Source organism: Phallusia mammillata, chromosome 3 (genome assembly GCF_965637545.1).
Source record: "Phallusia mammillata chromosome 3, kaPhaMamm4.hap1.1, whole genome shotgun sequence".
Taxonomy (NCBI): Eukaryota; Metazoa; Chordata; class Ascidiacea; order Phlebobranchia; family Ascidiidae; genus Phallusia; species Phallusia mammillata.
Genome location: NC_137254.1, coordinates 7,441,368 through 7,466,896, shown reverse-complemented (window position 1 = coordinate 7,466,896; position 25,529 = coordinate 7,441,368). Strand labels below are relative to the sequence as shown.

The window sequence follows — 25,529 nt, the reverse complement described above, 5'->3', positions numbered from 1 at the left end:
CATATTCGTCACCATCATTAACTTCTATCATGTCAAGGGTTTTCATTTTAGTAAAAGTAAATGTGCATCAAGCCAATAAATGATGAGTAAGCTGCAGAAAGTACTCACTGTTTTTATTGTATTATTTTTTTTCACGGGGTTCGAACCCAGGACACTCCCGGGGACGAATCCCGATCAAGTTTTTGTGTGTCTGTATATTGGTCAGGCGCGCAAGACCATTCGGCCAAGTTCGTGTTTCGACCAATAAGGTATCATTATTGCAGCAGGTGACAAGACATCGGCTAGTATATGCTGCAGCTATCTAACGGCACTCCAGTTTGTTGGGAGTAACAGGCACATGGAGTGCTGTTATGGCTATACTGGCTAAAAACCGCCATTGTCTTGTCACCTAAAAGCTCCGCTGTAACACCAGCTAGTGGTAAACGTACCACAGATTGAGAACCACTGTACTACACTATATTGCTTTATTGAAAAAGTTAGTATATTGTGTAAATATTTTATTGTTCCATTCTTCATACACAAAACCCACTCTAATACACGTAAAAATCACAGCGCAGCAGAAAATAAATGGCAAGACATATATTAGTTGTGTGCGTGGAATAAAAAAATAAATCCCTAATACAAAGAAAGCCACACTGACGAAAAAACACTACGATGACGTCATAATACATGCAATTGTTACGTCAAAATTATTGTGTAAGCAAAAAGATTTTTAACGTTTGTCCTTAAGTGAATAACGCAAGGAAATAAGTTTAGGTTGTAGGTATAATATAATTAGGAAGTTTTAAAAAGTAAAGTGGTTTTTAATTAATAGGATATTTTGCAATACTTAGTTAAATATATTTCGCGGTTAAAAAAAACGCTAAAGAACACCCCAGGTAAAGCTTATAGGAGATTAAAAGAAGAGTACCGTATGGTGTAAAACGTTTACAAGCAAACAAATTGCGAAAACAAAACACTGAACAAGCTAAAAATAAAATTTCACAGATCATTTAAACACTTGCTGATTTTGAAAGTTGTAAAATTTAAAAGCATCAATTATGTAAAACTGGACTTAAATAAATGTTAAGAAGTTACAATTTTAAAACAAAGTATGGTTTATGACACAAAACTTTCAATTGTTACAAGTAAAATTTTGTTATATTTTTGAAACAGAATCTGGCATTTACTTAAAAATGTGATTTTTAAAATTCTGTTTTAATGCTTTTGGTGAAACATGAACAGTCTGACATTGAGATACTTGGAGCCAAGCATTCTGTTTACATCATCTGTTTCTAAAAGTTGCTGCTCGCATTCGGAACGATCAGATGCAAACGTGGCATGAAAGAGTTTCGGCGTAACGTTAATTTTTTCATAAGGTGCTTTTAGAAGTAGAACATCTAAGTCCATAGCTTCTGATACCTTAAAAAAGCACAAATTTCAGTAAAAAAGGATATATAATGCTTAAAACAGTTTAAGTAAAGTAATGTATTGATTTGAGTACAATTTATATTTAGTATATAATTTGAACAACTTGTGTTCATGCACTTCAACGAGTCAACCCTCTAGAACAGGGGTCCGCCAATACTTTTTGGCACGACCCTAAAAAATTGCTCTAAATTATCGCGACCCAAGCATTTTGTTAGCATGTAAGTTTGTGGAAAATACTAAGCAACTAGATATCAATACGAAAAGACTGCTATTATGCTTTTGTCAGTTGCTATTTTCTTGCACAAAATAAAGCGAAACTCAGCACATAAAACAGTAGGTAAACGAACGTATTTATTCAGCAAAATGGTAACCGAAAAGCATGACTGCTTGTGCAGGTACGCTTAACTTATTGCATTGTTACATAGACTGTATGTAACAGTTACGTAGTCATATGTAACAATGCAATAATCATTAGGTTGAAAAAGCTGAAAGTTCATTAATACTATAGATGCGATGCTTATATTCATCAAAAATTTAAAATATTTTGCGACCCAGACTGGAAGGTCTCAGGACCCAAATTTGGGTCGCGACCCACTATTTGCGGACTCATGCTCTAGAACACAAAAGTATGTAGAGAATCTCTCTACTAGAGACTTTTATGACAAACAGCTAACAGGTTTTCAATTCACTACAAAATCTATATATCTTCCTGCTTAATTTTTGTAGTGATTAATCTTTGACAATTAGAATAGCAAGGATATATTTCTATTGGAGTAACCAAGATTTGGCTTATTGTCAATATTCATGACTAAACCTATCTTGGAGCAAAAGGATTTCATTTTCATTCCTTCACAAAATACTACATAGTAAATGCTAAACCATACAATGATCATTTAAAACTGAGTATTTTATCAACTACACATTTCCCAGACCTACGGTGTTTATTTACAAAACACATGCACAAAGTAAAATAAATTTCTCCCTTGAAGTTTTAAATTTAATTCCTCCCTGGTTTGGGAACCACTGATTTAATAGGACAATCGAAACAGAGCACCACAAAAATGAGCAGCAAGAAAAATGTCTTTGTAAGCAAAAAAATCAGTAAAACTTATTTGTAATTTTCATTTATAAAGAGTATGTACAGCAAAAAGGTACATAAACGAGTAAACATTGGGGCCTAAAATCACCTTTGACTTCAGTTGTAGTTGAAAGCTTAGTTTTCTATCAGCTGAAACAGTTGGATTTGAGGGGTGTCTTTCCACAGCTGACACATAAGCCTTCAAACAAAATTTTAGTGTTATATCACAGATTGAAAACAAGCAATTTTTCTTAAAAAATAAAATATGGTATACCTTTAAAACCCAAGCCTGTCCCAGAAGATGAAAACGGTTTGAAGCATAGAAGAGCTTGGTAACAAAATCATCAGTGCGATATGGCTGCAGTTGAACTTCTGTGTAAGCAATGTTTTCGCAGCTCAACAAATTGGTGATGTTGTGCAGTAAAGAAACCTGGCCAAATATTTATGTTTGAAAAACAATAATGCATAAAAACATTTTGGGAAACACTGTATGAGGAATAATTATTTTCCAGCGCAAATGGTTTGAAAACACTTACAAAAATGCTTTGTTTTATAAAAAGAATTGGAACAAGTTGTTTTAAAACTACTGCTCATAAAAATGTTAACATGAGAAAAAATGGGAAACACTATATTATGGACATAGGAATTTTTATCCCAGTTGTGATCCTTACATTTATTTTTGGAAACATGGTCATTAAAAACCTAAACATTATGGAAAACACTGCATTTCGGACATTACAATTTAGCATGTGTACATGGAATAACAAGCCCTAATGTTTAATTTTGACAGAGATTTTTTGGGAAACACTGGTTACTGCTACCAACCTGTTGGGAATGTTGATCTTTTATTGAGTTTAAACATTGCAGCAGTTCATTCGGTGATTTATGTGGGTGAACACAGTTGTCGAAATGGTTTGAAAGCTCATGAGCTGGACCAGACCATACGCAACCCAGTTCTTTAAACCTGTGTAGCACATGTTAGTTCATTAACATATGTTTAACAATAACTTGATCCTTTACATCACAAATTGCAAAAAAAGCACCTTACTATCTTATGCCAATAATAAAGTCATCATAAGCCACCTAATCGCAGTTTTATATCTGTTTTGTTTTTTCACATTTCAAGTGACATTGCTCCATCCCAGTGGAACCCAATTTGTTGAACCAAAAGTTGTAAAATAAAAAAAAATTCAATGGGCTTACAATAAAACATGCAGCTTGATTATGGAATCATTAAGAGCATAACACATTTATGGATTACCCAACCCACCTAAAATTCAATCACCACAAAAGCATTACAAAAAGAATCATAGCAAATAGTTAGAATCATCTATACCTCCAGACCAGTGTTTCTTAAACTGTTTTGTATGTCACACATTATAATCAACTGATTGCTGTTACAATGCACCACCTACAAACCTTAAAGATATTTTGTAGTATGTAACACCATCTATTGTTAACTTTTTTTGTGCCTGGCATTGTTTAAATGTTGCATAGCTGTTTTAGTGCAATTGTGTTGCTATGTTTCGTTTTCACCAAGCACAAAATAAACTTGAAATGCTTAAAGTTTGGTTCCGCTTATTGTTTGGACCACTAAGAACATTTGCAGCATTAAACATTCACCTGCAAGTGACTATTCTTTCCGAACATTCATGTTTTTCATGAGCAGCTATCGAACTTCTTGGAAAAATTGCACCACAAGTTGCACATTTAGTAGGCAGCTCAGAAATAGCTTTCTCCACTGCGAGGTTTCGTGTGCAAGACCCTCTACTTATTTCCACACGACAAGATGGACATGATGCCTGTGAATAAAATTACCATGGGAATTTGTCAACAGGTTACTGATGTATGCCATGTGTCAATGTTAAGGTTAAAAACAAATTCGCCCTTTTATTATATTTAGAGTTTGGTCATGTTTATTAATTGCAACTACAATTTGTTGTTTTTTTGTGTTCAGGAAATAGACAGGAATATATAATTAACTTGTTTGAATGTTTTTTTAAGCTATTGTTGTACATTCTGACTAGTATCCAGAAAATAATGACTTTTGCAGTTCAAAAAGCATTTTTTTAAATAGGACTTTGTTTTTGTTTTACATTAAACACAATAGAGCTCAACTTTTTAACACAACCAGAAGTTAGGCTAAATATATAAAAAAGTTTTTTAAAAAATGTTCCAAATAACTAGTTCATGTGTTTTTTTTTTTTTTGCAGTAACAAACAATAGCAAAGTCCTTTTTGTGACCAATATGACATATTATGTTACATGATTCAAAAATTAAAAAAACAATACAGTATTTCTTACTGGTTCATCTTTTAACCTTGCGTCTGCTAGTAAATGATGAAAACAAGCGACGCACATCAAATGACCATGGCAGCATTGCATGCAAGTGGAGATCGGGAGGTCGAGACAAACCTAAAAACAACAAAAATACATCGAAATTGGAATAAAAGTCAATCCACTATATCAGAAGTGTACAACCTACAGCAATAAAGGCGAGTTTATGCTCCCATCAACATGTAACGTTAAATGCATATACTGGTGGCCGTGACATAACTAAATTTTTTTGCTAGATATTTGGCTTGCGAAACTGGTTTGAATAGTTTTTGTGAGGATTAATCTATAAGTATAAGCCTAGGAGCAAGTGCGTCAGGCGTTATACATTTTCTAAGCCTCATATGGGCAAACAATGCAAAAAAAACAGCTCAATCGTTGGATCAAGTTACATGGGTCTGTAAGTCGCCAATATATATACGGTATAGTGAGGTTTACTGTATGTTAAACAAAAACAATAAATTTTGGATAGAAAACTGTTGTTGCCAAAAAAATGTGAAGAAAATGATGATACATGAAATGATTAAAATCATGTTGTTGCAAAAGAAGACATCTAAATACATTTAAATACAATATCCTAATCTGTAGTTTTCATGCATTCTGGCCTATTATGTCAAAAAAATTCTAAGAAATTATAAGGACACAGGTTTACCGACCCAGGTCAAACAACTACTAACAATTTTTATGATTGATAATTACTTGACGATCACCTCAATACATGAATACGTTTTTGCAAATTTGCAGTTATGGTCTTTTGCTGCTGGTTCCTGTGTTTATGCAGCAAGGTAATTACTTTAGAGTTCCTGTTTATAGAAGTTTAACAACTACATCATAAAGCAATGTATCCTAGAATGCCAGGCCTATTGAAGGCATTATACCAAATCAGGTAGTCACATATCATTCTAATATAGTACTGTTGCCTGCCTTATATGCTGGAAATATTATGTGTGCATGTTTGTTATTACTATCTGTATGATATGTTGATTTAGTAAAATCAACAGGTACTTAATTTGTATTGATTATATTTGGTACATTTACATTCGTTGAAACAGATTTTTACCAAAATGTTGGAACAATTGCACATTATAACAGAAAAAGTTAAAAAGGCATTGAAAAATTTTATAAAGCTAAAATTATATACAATCCTTCATACAATCCTGCAATTATATACAATGCTTCATATCCAACAGAGCAAATAACGGTAGTCATAAAAACAAAAGCTGCCTGAAAACAGGAAATGCGGCCTTTTGACAGCAGTGAATAGTGCAGTAAATACACTCATAAATGTTTATTACCATAAGGCAAAACAACAGTGCAATACAAAATAAAATGTCACATCGTAAAACTAAACGACTTTATTTTGAGCCCTTATGCAACACACATATAATATTATATAAATCTGAATCAAAATATCTGAAAAAGTCTTATACGAGAGATGTCAACAAATATTGGTTGCAAAATTTAAATGTGTACATGTAAAGGTACATAAAGTAAAACTTGTTAGGAAAATACAGTTTTTCGACTCATAAAGAACACTCACTATATAATAATTTGAAACACATACAATAGAAAAAAAAATCTTCAAATGCAAGAATTGGGTATAAACTATAAATCAAAACTTTACATATATATAAGCCTTTTTGCTATTGATGGCCACAATACAAGTCCTTATTACACCATGGCCAATATGTATTTGGTTTATGTTTTTTGGGCACGTTTTTGTTTATAGATTAAAGTTTTAAGATTTTTTTCACACCAAGCAAAAACTTGCAAAATGTTGTCTTATTATTAGTTTCCCCACATAACCATTGCCAATAATTGCCGGATTTTTAATATGGGTTCTTAGGATAAGTACAAATAATAACCTAGGACTTGTACATGTTACTAGAAAGGGTCATTGTACTTGAGCAAGTTGGCACTTCCTGTACTTAAGTAATTATGAATCATTCTGATTCATCGATTACCACAATGTGTCAACTACTTGCAGTAAATAATTATGTCATACTAGTGTTATTGAAACTGTCCAGTAACACCACAGAAGTAAAACAGGGCAATACATTTTAGTGATACTACATTAGTGATGGGACAGGTACCCGGTACTCAGTATCGAACAATTTCAGTGTAATCGATACTCGTACTCGGTATCAAAATATTTTGTCTCAGTTTTCGATACCAACATTCGATACCAAAGGCTGGTATATACCATAAAAATACAGGCAACATTTTGCCAATAGTTCTTTTGGAGAGCACAAAATCGTGAAAGTTCCACCCGGTTACGAACATTTTTTCACTATCGCGTAGAGATTACATTTTTTACTAGTAGCTGCTTTAAACTTTAAAACAATTTAACTAACACCCGAAAAATTCAATAAAGTCGATTTATTGTCTTATAAAGTGCAGCTGTGTATATTCATTGATAGTTACGTCATGAAATATTAATAAAGTCCTTTAATAATGATTAATGAATTACAGCAACTGACTAAACAGAGTCAACTTCCTTGCTACCAAATTCAATATGCATGTAGGACGACAAAATTATCAACAAAAAGTTAACACAAAGTAACAAAATGCGGTGGTTTTCGAAATTTGCCTACCATATGCAAAGGACAGATTTGCAAGCTAAATATCAAGTAATATGCAGACTTAGTTTAGTTGACAAGAATTTAATTAAAGCAATGTAAGTAGCAAGTTACAAAATTCATTTAACACAATCTTTTTGTGTTAAAATAATACCATTATAACATCGTTTGTAATGTAACAAAGTCATTTGTTAAGTTTACACACCTTCTTTTTACACAGTGAATTATTAAGATGATTCTGACCGAGCTTCAGTGAACATCGCATGCACGGTTTTAACCAACACTGACTTAATGCACAAGGCTGCCAATTTTAAATTTATAAAAAAGGCATAAGCTTTAAAAAGTGAGTATTGATACCGAGTACCAAGTGTATATATCTTTGATACCGATTAATTATCGGGTATGAGTACCGAGTACTTAAATATAGTGTTGTACTTAATTGTATATATATCACTAGCTAAATCATCTGTCATGGTCAGGGTACATACGCACACACACACTAGCAGAAGCATGTAGAAAAATGTGATTTCCACGCGATAGCGAAAAAATATACGTAACCTGGTGAAACTTTTTACTGATTTGTGCTGTCAGAAGCAAATATTGGAAAAAAGTTGCCCGTATTCTTACAGTGTAAACCGGCCTTCAGTATCGAATGTTGGTATCGAAAACGGAGGCAAAATATTTTGATATAGAGTACAAGTATCGCTAACAGTGAAATCATTTGATACCATCGATACTGAGTATTGGGTACTCATCCCATCACTGGCATCTCATGATTAAATCATGATTCTGCTATAACACATGAAGTACCAACCTTATGTTTATGACCTAACCATACACATTTTTTATGGAAATTTTCTGTTTTGGTTAAAACTACTCAGTCGGGTCCTGCCAGTCAGGGTAGTTAAGGCAAAGATTGGACTGCATGCACGTTAACATACAAACTTTTCATCATGTGCATAACAAACCTACCCGGGAGGACACACAACCCTGTCTCCATGTAAGTGGGCACCAGTACATATATCCAAATTTGCTTTCAAATTTATTTCCTGTTTTGTTTTGTTATTGATTAACAGTGTATAAATGTGCCATGTCAATTTTATGTCCAGGATTTCATTTTAAATGTTGTTTTCCTTAGAAAAATAGGCAACCCCATGTAAAGTTATTCATAATATTCACAACAAAACAGATATATACTAAAAAGGTAATAAAATTTTCTCCGCGGTCACTGGACAAACTTGGTGTAGAAATTTTTAAAACCTGATTTCAATTTACCCCACAAGAAAATGTAGAAACTTACCGAGCAGCTAAGGATGTGATTTAGTCTGTCTTCGAGTCTCTTCGCACTGGTATTCACCTTTTCCATCTTTTGCTTTTTATGTGGCGGGTGTTCGGACGTTTCTTGGAGGTGTTTGACAGCAGCAATTTCAGAAGATGTCATTTCTTGTGCCATATTGTTTGTTTCTGCTTACTTATAAAATCTATGAGTTCTGAAAAAAGTCATAGATAGGTTAAGCTAGGTGTTACGTAAGTTTTCAACAAGAGTCACAATGATATTCATGAAGCATCCAGTCTGCACAATGTGCCAGTTTCTGAACAGATCTCAGGTGTGCAGACCCAACATGTCCTGAGACCAGTCTGCAGAGTATGGCTATTCCCAACGAGATCTCGGACATGCAGGACTAACATGAACCGCATGATTGCATGCACAACCCTTAAGCAAGCCTGCAAGACCAATTTCAACAGGCACAAAGCAAGTGACAATAGTCAAGGCAGGACAACCAAACATCTTTAGTGCTAAATTTCCACGTGCCACTCAAAAAATTCGGTGTGCAAAAAAATGTTCAAAAAAATCCCCGGTACAGCTGCCATTCTCTGCAGACTGGTCCTGAGAGTAAACATACATATGTACAACTGCCATGGCACATATTCTGCAGCCTGGGTGACAGTAATCATCCATATTTCATACTCCAACACAAGGGTCTATACACTGTCTGCTCAGGGCTCGGGCACGAAATATCGAAATGTGTCTTATAACGCAACAAAGAGAAAAACAAAATTATCTAATGTTGTACATGAAAAACAAATGGCTGCAGTGCAGAAGTATGTGTTTTTTGCTTTAAAATTAAACTGGAACCAGAATAGAACTAAAAACATCTACACATTTTACTTGCTTTACAAATAAAGAAAGTCATTGCATTTTAAGACAAAAAAATATGTACACAAAACTTCTCCATCAAATATCTTGCCGGTATATATCATCTACCAAAAGACGGTTTAGCAATTTAGATTCACTTTAAAAATGCAAGACACTGTTTCAAAATTATTTATCTACATTGCTGATTCAATAAAGACCGACTAAAAAACCCTTTGTGACACAGATACTCCTAGAAAAAATAACAACAACTGTCTTCACACAAAACTGCAAGGGTTTAATACATAAAAATGGGCGAAACCTAAAAACAATTGACAAGTTGGTGATAGCTGGGCAACAATCACAAAAACTGGACAGCTGCAAACTCGGCCTCTGATTGGTTGAAATCTCATGTTTTGTTTTGCCAGCTGATTGCTTTCGCTCAAGCGTAACGAAAGTTTTCACACTTCGGCAAAGTAAATACGATTGACCTACTTTCTTAAAGTGACTGAACAAAGTGGTCATAGCAACAAATCTTGGTAATACTTTAGATTATATATTATTTCGCAAACTAAAATAAGTATAAAAACAAAATGCTTAAATCATTTATTGAAAACAGGAATATAGCTAGTTTTACTGACATTGTGTTAAATAAAAAAGACTCTGTCCAATTCTGTGACATTTTTCTGATTGAAGGGGGTTATTCAAGCATTTAAACCAAATCACTAAAAGCACTGTTTTGAAAGCACTAAATTATTATTTTTTTGTTTGTTTTTTTGATCAATCGTTGTGACTCAAATTTTCTTCCACATACGTGTCAATTGTTTTGTAACGTCACAATTGCTGAAACAATAGATGTTCCATTTCCACATGAGCCGTGTACAGTCTACGTACGAAGTAATGAGTGGCAATTTTTCCTTTGTTTGTGAATGCAACGTTGTGGTAATAGGTAAGTATTTGTAGCCCAAAAGAGTTTTGTAACCATTATAATGTAATTCGAAGTCAGGTAAGGCATCAGAACTTATTGATAAATTAATCGATGTCGTGTTCATTTCGAAAGGAAACTTTAAGTGACGATTTCACTAAACCAAGCACCAAGTCGAAATTAGTTACTCAATTTTGAAGTTGAAACAAGCTTGGAGCGCAAAAAGTGGATAGCACAACTGATGGGTAGTGCCAAAAATGCACTGAAGCTACACCTTATTTTAATTAGTTTCGCCTTTTTTGTTGTAAGTTTAAACTTATAATTGTATGTATTGCATTGCATTGAATTTGTTTATGTGCACGGCGGCCTAATAAATAACATATTGTAAAATGAAACTATATGGCAGGGTTTCTTTCGGTGGTTTCTTTTCCTGTCGAATCATAATCATATTTCTCCAACAGAGGTGTATAGTGTTTAAACCCACTCCACAGGTTCCACCAACGACGAAACTTGCGGGTATAAATACGCGTTACATAGGGGCAAGACAGGACATCTGGTGAATGAAACAACATGATATAAGAAGTGAAGGAAGGAAAGTAGATAAATGTTCAACCGGCAAATTCGACGATGTCTGCCTTACTTACGGGTGTAGCCACGCCTGCCTCGATGACAACTTGTGAATGGCGGCTATAATGTAAACTATGATGTTCATTGGAAATTATTTGGAGAGTCTGATCTTTGCATCTCAATAACAGCTGACTGATTAACAGCCACACATATGTCTCTTCTTTCTTTGTATTCTTGAATAACATTAAAGGCGAACGTCCAAATCAGCTACACTTCCACATGGGATAAAAATAGAAGCCAAAAATAGAAGCTTTCCCGGTGGAAATAGAAGCCACCAATAGCCTCAAATAGAACGACGAATAGAAGGCCGAAAATAGCCCCCCGCAAACATCAAAGTCCACGCTTATATAACAATGCGAAACATAAGCCGGTGTACGAATTCTTTTTCTCATATTACTTATATTATTTATTTTAAGGTAGCCATGTAATTTATAGTGCCATAGCGCCTTTTGGTGAACACCATATGCTTTTTCACAGGGTGGAAACGACGCGTTCTAATACGAATCACAACTGCAGAAACATTGCAAATACCGACGGAAATATGTGTCATAAGGGAATAAACACTATGTTTACTGTTAGATCTTTCTGGAACCCGAAAAATGGCTGAAAATAACTTATGACTACCATAGAAACGGAAATATAAACATTAGTCTATGCAGAAATGAGGGTAAACATCTCCATTTCGTGGTGTGAAACGTTATTGCGAAATAGCATGCAATAGTTTCCATAAACATTGCACAATAGTGTCGTAATCGCTACACGGGTAGAACTACTAACACAGGAACTCACGACACGCTGGTTTGGGAATTTCCGATAAGTGGCGCAACCGAACATTGGTGTTTACGGTGACAATGGTTGCTAAGTCAGCTATTTGCAGATTGTTGTCAGTAAATTGCGGACTCAGCCGTGTCAACGCCTTGCCACAATCTCTGCTGTGTTTCGAACACGTAATGTAAACGGCTACGTGATGATTTTCATTGTAAAGTGTTTTAGGTTTGTGGCAACGCAATCCTACTCCATGTAATTTGGCTTGGACAACATGGAGAGATCGGGTGAAAAACGGAGGTAAACATGTGGCGAAATATTAAAAGGTGCTATTTTGGTGTGCAGAAAACGGGAAATTAAAAAAAGGTTACACGGAAGTTATATCATCAACAGTAAAGGTATGTCTTCTAATCTGACATTTATATAACATCATACACTTGTTTATCAATAGGATCATCCCTGAATATGCAGCCCAACAAGAACGGTGTATTTATGTAACATAAAATCATGGCTAGTGAAGCACCAGCCTCCTTAGAGCCTGTTGGGCGGCAGGTATGGTGTCTCAAGGGAATGGATAGATTGATAACGCAAGATTCTTCTTCGTTAGGACGCGACCACAATGGCCTTGCAGGTGCTGCGTGCGTTAGAGCGATCCAATCTAATTGCTCACGATTGACCCGTTGATAGAATCTCACGGCTTTACTTATTTCGTCTGGGTTGTTGCCGAAACTAGTCTGATCAAGATCTGTGCTTGCAATTAAACCTTGGAAGATTTCACACCTTATCTCCTGCAAACGTCGTCGTAGACCTTCAGCTAGAAATTGATCTCTGCCCCTTATGAATTCGACTAGAGAGATCTCTTCCTCCAAAGCAAGGCTTGAACTTCAAATCAAACTCTCCAAAGTTAGAATTCCAGACAAAGGTTGGAACTGCGTTCTGAACCACAGTCAAACGATTTATCTCACGCTTAGCGACAGTAGAAAGTTGCAGTGTGCGACTACGGACACGGTTTATGTGTTCTTCTTCCTCCTCACGATTTATAGGTTGTCTGTAATGTCTGGAATAGTTAAAGAGTCTTGCGAACCGGATGGACCTACGTCGGAATGAGCCTCTTAAACTCGCTCGATTCATAGCACTAGCTCAAATATTAGGCACACCAGAGTTGATTAACACTCTGTATTCTTGAATATTTGCTTTAGGCGATATCGTCAGATTAGCTCTTGACCAGCTAACAACAGCAGTGAGATAAAAACCACAATTAGCATCCACAAATAGAACCCGCAAATAGAACGGCGAAAACATCAAAGTCTACGCTTATATAACAATGTGAAACATTGGCCGGTGTACGAATTCTTTTTCTCATGTTACTTATATTATTTATTTTAAGGTAGCCATGTAATTTATAGTGCCATAGCGCCTTTTGGTGAACACCATATGCTTTTTCACAGGGTGGAAACGACGCGTTCTAATACGAATCACAACTGCGGAAACATTGCAAATACCGACGGAAATATGTGTCATAAGGGAATAAACACTATGTTTACTGTTAGATCTTTCTGGAACCCGAAAAATGGCTGAAAATAACTTATGACTACCATAGAAACGGAAATATAAACATTAGTCTATGCAGAAATGAGGGTAAACATTTCCATTTCGTGGTGTGAAACGTTATTGCGAAATAACATGCAATCGTTTTCATAAACATTGCACAATAGTGTTGCAACCGCTACACTAGCAAAAGTCCACAAGTAGCGATTACTAGGTGACGATTGCTGATATCAGACCTGTCTGGTGTACTGCGATACTAAGCCTAATTTTGTGTTGTATGCTTTTTTGAGTATTGTCCCATGCGAAACGGGAGTCTTTCCGCTCTAAACAACCGATGATTATAAAATGTTTGACAAAAGTTTTTGTTAATGTACAGGCCTTAAATGACTTTTTACAACAATTGAGTTACTCGTTTAAGAAAGTTGTTTTTCAACCCGAACCTATCTCTGGCCTCTGCATACTACACGAATACTTTTACATTTGTTTGTGACTATATGTTTGTTTTTGTACAACGTATTGCAAAATACCAATAACACACGACTTATATACGCTACATTGGTTTTAGAGAAGATTCAAAAAGTTATTCTTTAGATGGTTAAAATCGCAATAGTTAATGAAACGTGCAAAGACAAACGTTAGATTGCATAACTACAAAAAAACGAATAGATTCAACTGTTTGTTGTTCAATTTTAAAGTAAAGTGCAAGAATTGATGATTCTAAATTAAAACAATCTATACTAAAACATAATTGTAAAACGAAGAACAGCACAAAATACAAACGCTTGATAAAAATAATTAAAATGACAGTAAAAATATAAACATTTTTTTGTGATTTTTATACTTTTTTTTAGTTTTTCTAACTTTTTAATATGCCTGTGGAAACAATCGTTCTTTGCAAAATTCACACATCCCAATGTTTATGAGTATATAAGCGTAAAAGAATCAAGCGATAATTGTCTATGAAAAGCACTAAGACTCGTCGCTTGTTTTTCCTTCAACACAAAATTACGAGACAAAATTTATCTGTTCCTTATACTCATTTGCTTCTGTTGCTCATTCTTCTTTCCCGCTCCTCCAACCATGCAATTTTCCCTTGCAGATCCATTTCTTCCAACAGGTCCTCCACTTCTTCCTTTTTCTCTTCCGAATGTTCCAGAGGATCTTTCCATTGGTTCTTCTGAGCAAATTTTTCAAGTAGTTCCAAATTCTCCAATTGCTCTGTTTGCTTTTCATGCTGCTCCTGATGCTCCAGCTGTTTCAGCTTCATTAGAAGATCCCCTTTAATTCTAGGTTTTTTATTCTGATCTTCTTCCGTTTGTTTTTCCGGTCGCTCTACTTTTTTCAATTTCACTTTTTCTATTGGTTGCTCCTGGTCTTCCTGTTGCTTTCTTTTCTCCAAAGGAACTAATTGCTTCATGTTTTTCAGCTCACTTTGATGTATCACTTCATTCTTCAGCTCCATATGTTTTCCGGATGTCCCTTGAAGCTCTTTGTCACCCCCTTGCTCTTCTCGTTGCTCTAGTCGGGCCAATTTTTCTATCAGCTCATTATTTTCATTTTCCTGGGTTTGTCCTTCTGACTTCTCATGGTTCTCACGCTGTTCAAGCCAAGCTAACTTTTCAAGCAGCTCTATTTCATCAGCTTGCTCTTTGTCTCCCTCTTTCCCTTTCTGCTGCTCCAGTCGGGCTAGTTTTTCGAGTAACATTATCTTCTCAATGCGTTGTTTTTCATCATTTTGTTCCTCTTGCTCCTCTTCTTGCAGTCGCTCTACTTTTTGGAGTTGTATTCTCTCCACGTGGTCATCTTGTTCCACATGCTGTTTTCGTTGTTCCAATGGTGTTAAGTTGTTTTGTGCTTCATGCTCACTTTGTTGCTCTTCTTGCTTCGTCTGTTGTCTGGATGTCCTCCGCAGCTCTCCATCCTTCGGTGTCCCGTGGTCATCCTCTCTCTCATCCAGAATATCCCGAGTATACACTGTGTAATTCTCCATCGGCAAATCATCTCCGCTTTGCTCTGGTCCGTACCAGTAGAGGCTGTAGGTGCTCGAATACTTGATTGTGCCGAACATGGCCGTTCTGACGTCACGGCTTACTATGACGTAGATAATGAAGACGAGAATCCCTTGGATGGCCATGAAGACGAAAGCGGTGTAGATATTTTGCAGATTAGCCACCAAGCTGTTGTAACCTAAACGTACGTAAATAAGTTGTTAGCGAAGGTTGCACACTGCTTGCAGGCACCTATGAATGGTTGACTGCCCTGTGAACAAAAACCGTTTCAGCTAGAAGTATAACCCTAGTTTGGGCGATAAAAGAATCCACTGTGCGCAAAAAAGGGTTTTCACACCAAACCGTTGTTTGGCTACTCAATATTAGTTCAAAAATTGCCGTGAAAAGCCGGTTGCACTGTCTTGTAAAAGAACATGTGTTTGGTGGTAAAGACGTTCCTAAAAACCAGACCGTGCCGTGTAAGCGTGCACATTTTATGCATGTAAACAACTACTTGGTGCCATGTCAAAAAAAACATAACATACCTGGCATAAAAAATAAAGCCCATGGAAGAATGAGGACCACGCCCACCAGGAAGTGTTCAAGCCACATTCGAATCACGTGATTCATGTCGACGTCATCAATCGTCATGTTGTCGTAATCACGTGATCGCTGCATGACGTAAAGAGGCGTGATTCTTCTCTTCACTATCAGGGCTGCTGTCAGCAGAGCCAGCGAAAAAGTGCAGATGAAGATGGTTGCTATGGGAACTATCACCGTGGCAGTAAGGATCGCGGTGTTGGGAGGGAACCAGCATCGATTGTAGCCGAATTGGCCGGACTCCAAATAGGTGTTAAGGGGAAAGCCTAATGCTATGGTCATGATGGCAATGAGGAGAGAGATAACCCAACCGGCAAAGAGTTGGATTTTGAACACTCGTTGCCGATTTCGTCGCTTGAATCTCAATGCTCGGCTGTGCATGTTGGTATGAATGGTGATGCCTTCGATCAAAATGAAAAATCCTGAAAAAGGAATAACAAAATTTAGGTTTGTATGTAATTGTGCGACAAAGTATGACACAAAATAGTATAATGCTTCCAGATTAGTAACCAGCCTCACAAACGATCACCATTTTTTAGTCAGAGTTAATAAAACGGTTTACCCCTATAACAACACCTATTTTTGCTTGAAAATTTCACCAACTTTGAGAAGCCACCAACTGTTGAATTACAATGTAAAATGTATTTGAGTCAAGATTGTTACTCCTTAGAAGTGTGGGGTATCTATAACACTCTAAATACGAACCCCAAACCTGTGGAAAGCATGAAGAAGTGGGTGAACAAGGCGGATACCACACATGAAGATTTCCCTCGAACTGAAACCCGTTCGACCAAGAGAACGAAAAGGAATAGCAGTAGGGAAAGCACGAGGTTCATTTGTACCACAATTCGTTCGTTCTTGACCCGTTTGTTAAAGTTGTTGAGAGCAACCAGGGTGAAAATAAGGGCAATGACGCTGATGGCAAGAAACACGTGAAAGATGACCTAAAACGGAAATTTGACAACAATATAACACAGATTTGACCAATAGTTGTGTGTCAAGTTATATATGTCAACACCATGGTTGACTGTACTAAGCTTGTCAGGAATCTAGCTTTAATCATTAACCGTACAGTATTTTTTCAAGATACTTACATCCAACCCTTGTGGCCTCACTTGCGCCACCACGCGGGGAACTATTGTAAACAATCCAAGTTTTTGGCAAGAACAGATAACGTGGTTATCGACCACGGTCTCGCTACAGCCATCTGGGACGAACATCTCCTTTGCAAGATCCATTATAAGGCATCGGTAATCGGTTTCCAAGATGGTATGCCACAACTGGTAGATGGAGAAGAGATACGGCCTTGCCACATCGTCAAATGTCGTGTCAGCTGCCAAATAATTTACTTTAGTATTTGGCTTATTGGTACTTACGCATATACACCCGCCATATGCCATGCGCAAGTGTATTTTTTGCATTGGCTAGCACAGCAAGGGTCTATTAACAAATGCGTACATTAGACACAGTTTGCTAAATACCAATAGGTGGCGAAGACGGTTGTTTGAAACCCAATTCTCTAACAATGCTGACGGTTTTAGGGCAGAAACTTGGCCGAATGGTTCGGCGCGCCTGACCCATACACAGACATAAATAACTGGATCGGGATTCGTCCCCGGGAGCTTCCTGGGTTTGAACCCCGTGAAAAAAAATACTGACTGTTTTGGTTATTTAGGTTATTTTAGGTTATGTTTAAAATTGACATTGGGACTAGGTTAATAATATAGTTCTAAACCTTATCCCTGTGTAACTGTCAATTGTTTTTATGTCTTGGTGTAATAAACAACCTTGGGGAACACATCGCATATTACCGAATGGTGTGTAGAAAGAGAAGCGAGACCAGATTCTAGTGTTATTTCAATTGCAAACCCTCACCCAACCCGAATAGCTCTAACCTTTAGCGCTCCCAAAAGTCCGAAAAATCTAATTTTCACATAAATTATATTTGTGTCTATTAAACTGCTTACCATGTGATAACATGCGGTATTTAGCACCGCAGGGTTCGAACCAGATTTGTAACTGCGGGGCCGGGCTTTTCGGGCCGGGTTCGGGTCGAATTCGATCTTTGATTTCTTAAAAAACGTACTTGATTCGGGCATGACTCTGTTGGTATTTTTTTGAGTAAATTGAACTGACTAAGTAGCTAGTTGCTGGACCTGAACTAGTGTCAAACAGCCCTAACACGCCTTGTTTAAGACGAATTGTCTATTGTGTTGGTTGCCTTGGTCTTTTCTGAGGCTTAAACGTATACGCCTGTCAATCTTTAGGGGTTAAACGGGCTTCCAAAAACGACTCGAGTTCGGGTCGGGTTTCGGGCTTGTACTTTCGGGTTCGAGATCTAGTTTCAGGCCCGTTTACAACTCTGGTTCGAACCCTGCGAAATAAAGGCGAGTTTTAATTGCTAAACGTACCTGACATATCCACCTCGAAATCTACGCTTGATTCGATCGAAGATCCCGAATCAGTAACCAATTGCACGCTGAGATAAGGTGCAGCGGCGCTTGGATAGAAATCGGTGTAGTTGGGTGGATGCCAAAATGAATCGCCTTCGGTCCTTCCCGAGGGATAGTAGGGAAGCATTTGGCTGAGAGAAAACTCATAAACGGTAAAAATGAAAACAGATAAAACGATATCTCGTTTTCGTTTGAATAATGCTCTGCTGACATTGAAGCCTCGCAAAAAAATCCCTTCTTCGCTTCTGGTGATTTCAAGCAATTCTTTGCTGTTTTCTGGCAAGGGCCCATAGCTGACATTGGCGATATCTTTCACGGAGATACTTTCGTTTTCGCCGTGTCTGACGTTTTGGCTTAAAGCGGCCGAAAGATAATCGCTGACGTTCTCCAGTGCAATGAGAATGCTTTTTTCAGGCTGTTTGTCTTGTGAAATATAGTCTACGAGTTGAGTGGTGATGTTGCTTTTGATATCTAAAAGGGAAACAGTTCAGTTTTCTTGATCGTAGTAACACACAGTGGCACTAAAATATTAACCGAGCCGAAAACGACGCGCAACTTCGAGACGTTATAAAGCGCGACAAAAATTAGGGCACAATTGGTGGATAGACGTTAAACTCACTGCAGCTGCGCCGTTACTGCAGCGCGTTATGTGGCGGGAATTTAACGCGGATAATAAGAGTAGCGTGTAATCAAAAAATGGGTATCAAAACTAGGGGGCACGCACGGGGAACTACTTAAGTTGGCATCTGAAACTTACTAACCGAGGTACGTAAAGAGGTTGCCCCCCCCCCCCCCCCCAAAAAAAAAGAAAATGGTTGGGGTGTGACAATAAGAATTTATGTTAATATCTATCATGCTTAAACAACGGTGTTGACTACATCGCACAAAATTTTACAAGTTTTAGCATGTTTTGTTTCGCTTGTCCCCATAAAACAGGAAAATCTACTGACGATTTGGTCAGACAAAGCATCGCAAATTCTCATAGGTGGCGCAAAGAGTACTGACGCGTGTTTAAATGGGGATTTTAAATGCGCCTATTTAAATAAGGATTTTCGTTAAAATTCGGACGGTAGGAGCGATTTGTGTCGTAGTGAGGTTTTAAACTAAAAGCCGCATTTAAGTCTAAAACCTAGAGCTTTGTTTAAACGGGTAGCTGCCCTAGTGCTTGTTTGTGTTTTTGGCGCCACCTACCGGGATTTGAAAAATTATTAGATCGGAGACACGATTGTAGTTATACGGCTGTATAAGTTTTAAAAAAATACTCGATTTTGGTACTGGATTAATTTTAAAATATGTGTAATTTTTTTTAAGTTTATAGCAATCGTGCATCCAGTTTCTTTTAAATCTATTATAAAGTTGTTTAGTCTGAATGATTTCTCTGCACACAGTGACGATTTTTTATGCGTTTCCATCAAAAAGCTCTGTATCAGTGATGATCAAAAATGTTGTGCCGCCCAACGTAGCAAGAAGATTTAAAAACCCTGCACTCGTTTCTGTGCGAATGTTTTTCCTCTTTTTTCTCTATGTAGAGGACCTTCATGCTACAAGAGTGGTTAGGGTGCCAGTTTATCATTTCAAGTTTAAATTGTCTTTGTAATTTGTTATGCAAGAATTTGATCAAACCGATTTCAGCGCATTAACAAACCATATATTTGTCTATTCCACAGCATACTTTGCAGGACACCGACACAAAACTTATTGAACGCCAACGACACGACAGGAATAATAGATAATTGGCAACTTTGTTGTGGTGGGTGAGATTGCTTTTTGTAACACAAAGGTAAAAAATGAACTTGAAAGTTGTAGTGTATGTCATATTTCGTCTTAAAGTCTAACAACAGCGGATAATGATGTTTGAGTTCAAAATAACAAATATTTCGAAGCACATTTGGAAATCTCTTCGGGCAAATTAGTGTGCCGCGGCTCAGAGTGGTTATTATTCTAACCGTTGCATTTCATTTGAACTGCCTAGATAGATTTTAAGCAGCAGTACCCCTTAGTGATTGCGAAGCCCCCATGGGACAAACGACTGTTGTTCACTTTGAGAACTACAGCTATATTTAGGCTTGGATAATATTGATAATTTAATGTATAATTCGACACGTGTGAAGGGCCGAAGTACCAGTTAAGAAAAACGGTACCAATTATTACCTTTAACAGGAATTGGACAATCGGCGTGTTCGATGAACTCAAAACCTGAAAGATATTTATTTATAAAGTCGTATATTATGGCGTTAACGTGTGTAAAAGAAAACTTACTAAGACTGCTGGCGATCGAATCTTGAAATGATGAACTGATTGAAAAATTGGACTCCTTGTATCGTTGCCTGCAAAGTTCTTCGGCGGAAGATTCATTCACAAACCTTGTACATTTTGGATCTGCAAGCATATTAGGTTTTATAAAAGCATCATGAAAACAAATGATATGTGAGCAGCAGACAGTACGCACTGTTTCACAAAATGTCCAGTTTGTTGCGGGTTTGTACTTTCAGATTCTGATAATAAGTTTCTGCTTGAAAGCAGGCATTACTAGGGTTAAAAAATGTTATACCATTGTTTCGTTTTCACAGCTTTTAAAATTAATCAATATTGTTTGCCATAGTTTGCTTTTCCTTTAACATTTATCCAAAGGGTGCTAATATAAATTAGTAAAATGTAGAACGTATATCTAAGTTTAAATTCAGCTCCATTAATACGTCCCGCGGTCGCATTCTACTTACGGCTTGGTTTTAGCCGGCCTCAAAACTACATAATTTGGTTCATCAAAACGTATGGAAAACTTTTTGGAACATTTGTTTAAGCTTTCTATGGGGCAGGCAAATTTCAGGTGTTTTGTAATACTTATTTTTATTAATATAGAGTAGCCGCTATCCAAGTATAAACAAAATGTATGGAAAGAGCTGCGTTATACTAACTCATTACAATCGAAACTCTAGAGCAGTGTTTAATACCCAAACGTAACGTTAGACCAGAACAAAATAAAAATTATTTAAAATCATAATGTATGGCTCAAATTCCGGAACGAAATACTAAAATAAAAAATACTACAATAATAAATAACGAAATACTGTTATTTATTATTCTGGAATGTCGTTTCTGGACATTTGACACGAAAAAAATTAAAGAAATGTCCGAAAAATAACGTTCTAAATTTCTTTAGGTCATACCGGAACAAAAAGAAAATATCGGTCCGGCACGAAACGACCAATTTGTACAGAACCAATAACGTTATTTTGTTTCCTTCTGTTCCGGTATGAAACACTGGATATAAGTTGTTAACAATACAACTTACACAGGTCGAACATAGACGTGTCAATATTACTCTTGGACTCTTTTATGCACAAAACAGCTACTTACCAATGAACTTGGTGCAGTCAGCAAAGCAGAATGTTTTCTGAAGGCCAAATCCTGGTCCACATCTGGGTCCTGCACAGAATGTTAAAGTTAACCTCATATCTGACATACAGTTAGGGAAATGTACGGGAACATAACTATAAGTTTCAAAATTACTAATGAAAGCTCAGCGAGTAAGTAAAGTTTGCGAGTACTAGCGTTCTTCAAGGTGGGTCACACAATTTCGCTAACGTGCAAATTAAAGGTAATGAGGTAACGGGATCTCCCTTTCGGGTTCGTAAAGTGATTTCGGCGGTAGTAGCAAGTAGTTGTTGGGGAAATACTTTTCCAAGGGTTTATTAGTTATAGTTAATTACTTTTGGTTTGCCCAAGTACAAATTTGTCTTCGGCTTTGTATGTATAATTTAGATTTAAGGAACTCGTGTGGACCGCTATCAGTTTGTTTTCAAAGGGTTTAGGAATTCAACTACAAGGAATAAAACAGGCTCAAAATATTATGTACATGGGAATAAAGGTGTTGTAGTTGAATTACACTTACCCGTGTGGTTTAATCCTGTCTCTGTATCTAAACCACAAACATAAAAAATAGTTTTTTAAAAAGCGAAACAGGAATATTTCGTTTTTTTTACTTTTCATTAATGGGACAACACATGACGGCTTGCTGCAGTGATTGAAAAGAAATATTTTAATACATTTTATGTGTCAGGTTGAGACGGGATATGAACCAATAACCATTTGGCTGATTACCAAAGAAGTTGTACTTGAAATTATTACGCACCATTACAGGGTTTGCCCAACCTTTGTCACAACTTATCAGTATTTTTTAAAGGGTCCGAAACTACGGATATTCTGGAGTAAACTTTAATATAACCAGCAATATAAACTAAAAAATAAATGCTTGTGTTGTGTTTTATGCATGTAACTAACCATTGCAAACGATGGTACTTCCATTCAGTGGCTCGATAAAAGCACTTCGTTTGGAGGAGTTATTGCCGTCACCTAAAACACATTGCATTTTGATATTATTTTTCATAATTTTTTTGAAAAACCTAAAAAAGTATGTTCGGGGCAACTGGGCTAAGTCTCCATAACCAAAAAATGGGTAGCAGATTCTTTTACAAAAATAAACTTTTTTGGAAAACAGGTGATACAGGGTGCTAAGCAATTGCGTCAGCGTTACTTGAAATTCGTCGTTTTTGCAAAAAGTTAGTTTATATTGCGTATGTAGCAGGTCATCAAACATTTTCACCTTCATAGCAGCTGTGTTTCTTGTAACACTTTGAGGTCCAATTGTAACTCTGAAACTTGGGGCATTCTGAAACGAGAAACTGCAGTTTCACATTTCCATAGATAATGCTAAAATATGGCAATTTTTACGTTCAATCGTTTCGCTTTCCTCAAGGTCACAGGGCCTCACGTCAAAGTCCATAGTTAAGTTTCCATCTACAAACACAACATTCAAGATAAATCATAACAAAAAACGGACAATAATCGCTAAACAGGCCAAAAACCAACAAAACAAAAGATATAAACAAACCAGTCAAATAAGATTTAAATAACCATTCAGTTGTTAAACTGCCATAACTTTTATGTCCAACACTAGTGGTTCGGCGGTTTGGTTTTAACGCGTATGGCATGTTCCACTAATTGTGCCCTTTGCATTTTTGCGCAATTATGTTTTAACACTGGGCAGCTATTTCCGGCGCTGTGATTGTTAAGTGCAATTGTGTCGAATGAATCCCACAAGTACAATTCAACTCAAAAACTTTTCTGGTAAGCTTACTTTTAAAAAAGTGCACAGATACCCTATGGAAACAATTCCTTGCACAAATTTACTAATGCTAATGACCCTACTTCAGTTTTGTTATTATCAGTGTAAATGTAAGAAACTGTCTGATGGATGTAATTGTGCACCTATATAACATAATTTTTTTTTAGTAGGAAAAGAAGAATTTTGAATTTTAATATAAAATGTTAACATATTTTTGAAACACAGGTACGGACCAGATCGTGGAGTTATTTGAAAATACCTAAGATTTTTATTTTTGTTCACAACTGAAATATTTAGATATTTTGTTGCCAGCGCCCACCCAACCTACTAACTAAGGTCATTGAGTTAGAATTAACATTCTTACTTTCCTCTTCTGTCCAGGTTTCTGAGATTTTAAACTTGTTATAATATGTTTTATTCGCAGATCTCCATTCTTCTATACCTTTAAGTTTGCATTCTGGATCATTTCCTAAGTTAAATGCAACAAATAGTATTTTATATTGGACAAACACAAATATTTACAGAGTTTGTCCTACAACTGTGAAAGATAAAAGAAATGGATAAACGATTTATTCAATTTATTCAAGAAAAACAATGTTTAGGCCAAACAAATGAAACTTTTAAAGTTAAAAATTGTTTTCACTTGATATGTGATATTTTAGATTTAAGTTATATCGCTTGAAACCTCAATGTGGCCTTTTTTACTACCACACAGTACGATTTAAACATACCAAGCCTACTGTCGATTTTTTAGTTTGTTTCTAGCTGAGAAGAATAACTAGTTTTCTTCAGAATGCATAAAATAAATTACCGCTATCAATTATTCCAGTCGCTGATGAATCGTAACATGCCTTGGGGTAATACGTGTAGCAACATTCTGAAAATTACAAAATTAATCATGTTAAAATCACATATAAATTTAATAAAACTTTCTGGCGGAGTTTAATCTTTTAAAAAAATACCAGACCTGATTTTTTTCAAATTGTGTTCCGATTATTATTCATTGATAACAACGGAAATCAAATTGTCACATTATCGGCGAATGCGCCCCACCCTAATCTTTTACAAATTTTCAGATGTCGGATTTTTGTTTCAATTATACCCTAAATACACGTGCATCTGGCGCAGAATATGCAGAATATAATTTTGTTCTTGCCTTTCTTTGTCGGTTGAAAGTTGTTTTTGATTGCATAACTATCTTTAGAATTGCCATTCTGGTTGACATTGAAATAGTCTGTTAAGACAATGTGCATCAGTGTAGTAAGTAAAGGTGATGTATGCACATAAAGTTTACCGGTTAGATCAGTACAATCACTTCCTGACATGCACGGTTTGGGCTTGATGCTTGGAATTAAAGTGTGTTTTGTGCAGTAAGTTATCTTGTACCCTGAAAATCAAATAAAAAACTTTACTAACTTACTTCTTATTGTAAAGAATTTAGCATTGCAGCAATGAAATGAATTATCAAAAAAAGCTTAAAATATTATTTTCATCTATTTTTATAGAACAGATATTGGTTAAAAATTAATAAGTGTGTCGTTTTATGTAGTTAACAGTAATATAGTACGCAACAATATATAATTAATTTTTTGTCTAACCACTTAAAGTAGTAAGCATAATATCATTTCTGAAAGTTATGCAGACTGTTATTCGGACAACAATTTTATGCAACTATAAATTATATAAGCACCGACCTTTGATTTCTAGAAAACAGCAAACAAGAAAAAGATGAAATATCAACTTTCTCATTCTGCTTAGTTTATCAAACCATTCATTTTTTCTTTTCCAAGTACGAAAAACAGAAGCAGTTATTAATGGTGTGATCAGGTGTAATTTGTGTAAAGCTTACACGTATTAAGTATAATTTTACGACTTTGCCCTGATTAAATTTCTTGTTATCATAAACTTTCTGCACCAAGATATGCTGTTATTCACGACTGGACACGCTTAAACGAAATTTTCT

General features: G+C 36.1%; 2 protein-coding genes across 2 annotated transcripts; both read right to left on the bottom strand.

The window, feature by feature from the left end:
- Positions 1 to 482: 482 nt before the first annotated feature.
- Positions 483 to 8,917, bottom strand: LOC145218569 (zinc finger TRAF-type-containing protein 1-A-like). The gene is made up of 7 exons (XM_080085982.1): positions 8,702 to 8,917; positions 4,793 to 4,903; positions 4,112 to 4,290; positions 3,314 to 3,452; positions 2,763 to 2,918; positions 2,598 to 2,687; positions 483 to 1,401 (listed from the first exon to the last, which is right to left on the bottom strand). The coding sequence occupies exons 1-7, from the start codon at positions 8,852 to 8,854 to the stop codon at positions 1,198 to 1,200; spliced, it is 1,032 nt and encodes a 343-aa protein (XP_079942108.1). The 5' UTR covers positions 8,855 to 8,917; the 3' UTR covers positions 483 to 1,197.
- A 5,258-nt stretch (positions 8,918 to 14,175) lies between these two features.
- On the bottom strand, positions 14,176 to 25,341 carry LOC145219395 (uncharacterized). The gene is made up of 16 exons (XM_080086765.1): positions 25,335 to 25,341; positions 24,861 to 24,953; positions 24,723 to 24,800; positions 24,378 to 24,443; positions 23,931 to 24,035; positions 23,173 to 23,238; positions 22,723 to 22,794; positions 22,334 to 22,360; positions 21,799 to 21,867; positions 20,701 to 20,820; positions 20,593 to 20,637; positions 18,400 to 18,912; positions 17,083 to 17,321; positions 16,701 to 16,932; positions 15,934 to 16,410; positions 14,176 to 15,587 (listed from the first exon to the last, which is right to left on the bottom strand). Exons 1-16 carry the CDS (start codon positions 25,339 to 25,341, stop codon positions 14,437 to 14,439), a joined length of 3,360 nt encoding a protein of 1,119 aa, XP_079942891.1. The 3' UTR covers positions 14,176 to 14,436.
- Positions 25,342 to 25,529: the final 188 nt, after the last annotated feature.

What these genes read in the sequence shown, in the direction of transcription:
- LOC145218569 (XM_080085982.1), bottom strand. Translation starts at nt 8,854, where the DNA reads ATGGCACAAGAAATGACATCTTCTGAAATTGCTGCTGTCAAACACCTC. An exon ending in AAGATCAACATTCCCAACAG is followed by an intron (nt 2,919 to 3,313) that starts GTTGGTAGCAGT and finishes ATATTTGGCCAG; the next exon opens with GTTTCTTTACTGCACAACAT. An exon ending in AACTACAACTGAAGTCAAAG is followed by an intron (nt 1,402 to 2,597) that starts GTGATTTTAGGC and finishes TGCTTTTTTAAG; the next exon opens with GTATCAGAAGCTATGGACTT.
- LOC145219395 (XM_080086765.1), bottom strand. An exon ending in TTGTCCAATTCCTGTTAAAG is followed by an intron (nt 18,913 to 20,592) that starts GTAATAATTGGT and finishes TTTCCCTTTTAG; the next exon opens with ATATCAAAAGCAACATCACC. An exon ending in TTTCGAGGTGGATATGTCAG is followed by an intron (nt 17,322 to 18,399) that starts GTACGTTTAGCA and finishes ATTATTTGGCAG; the next exon opens with CTGACACGACATTTGACGAT.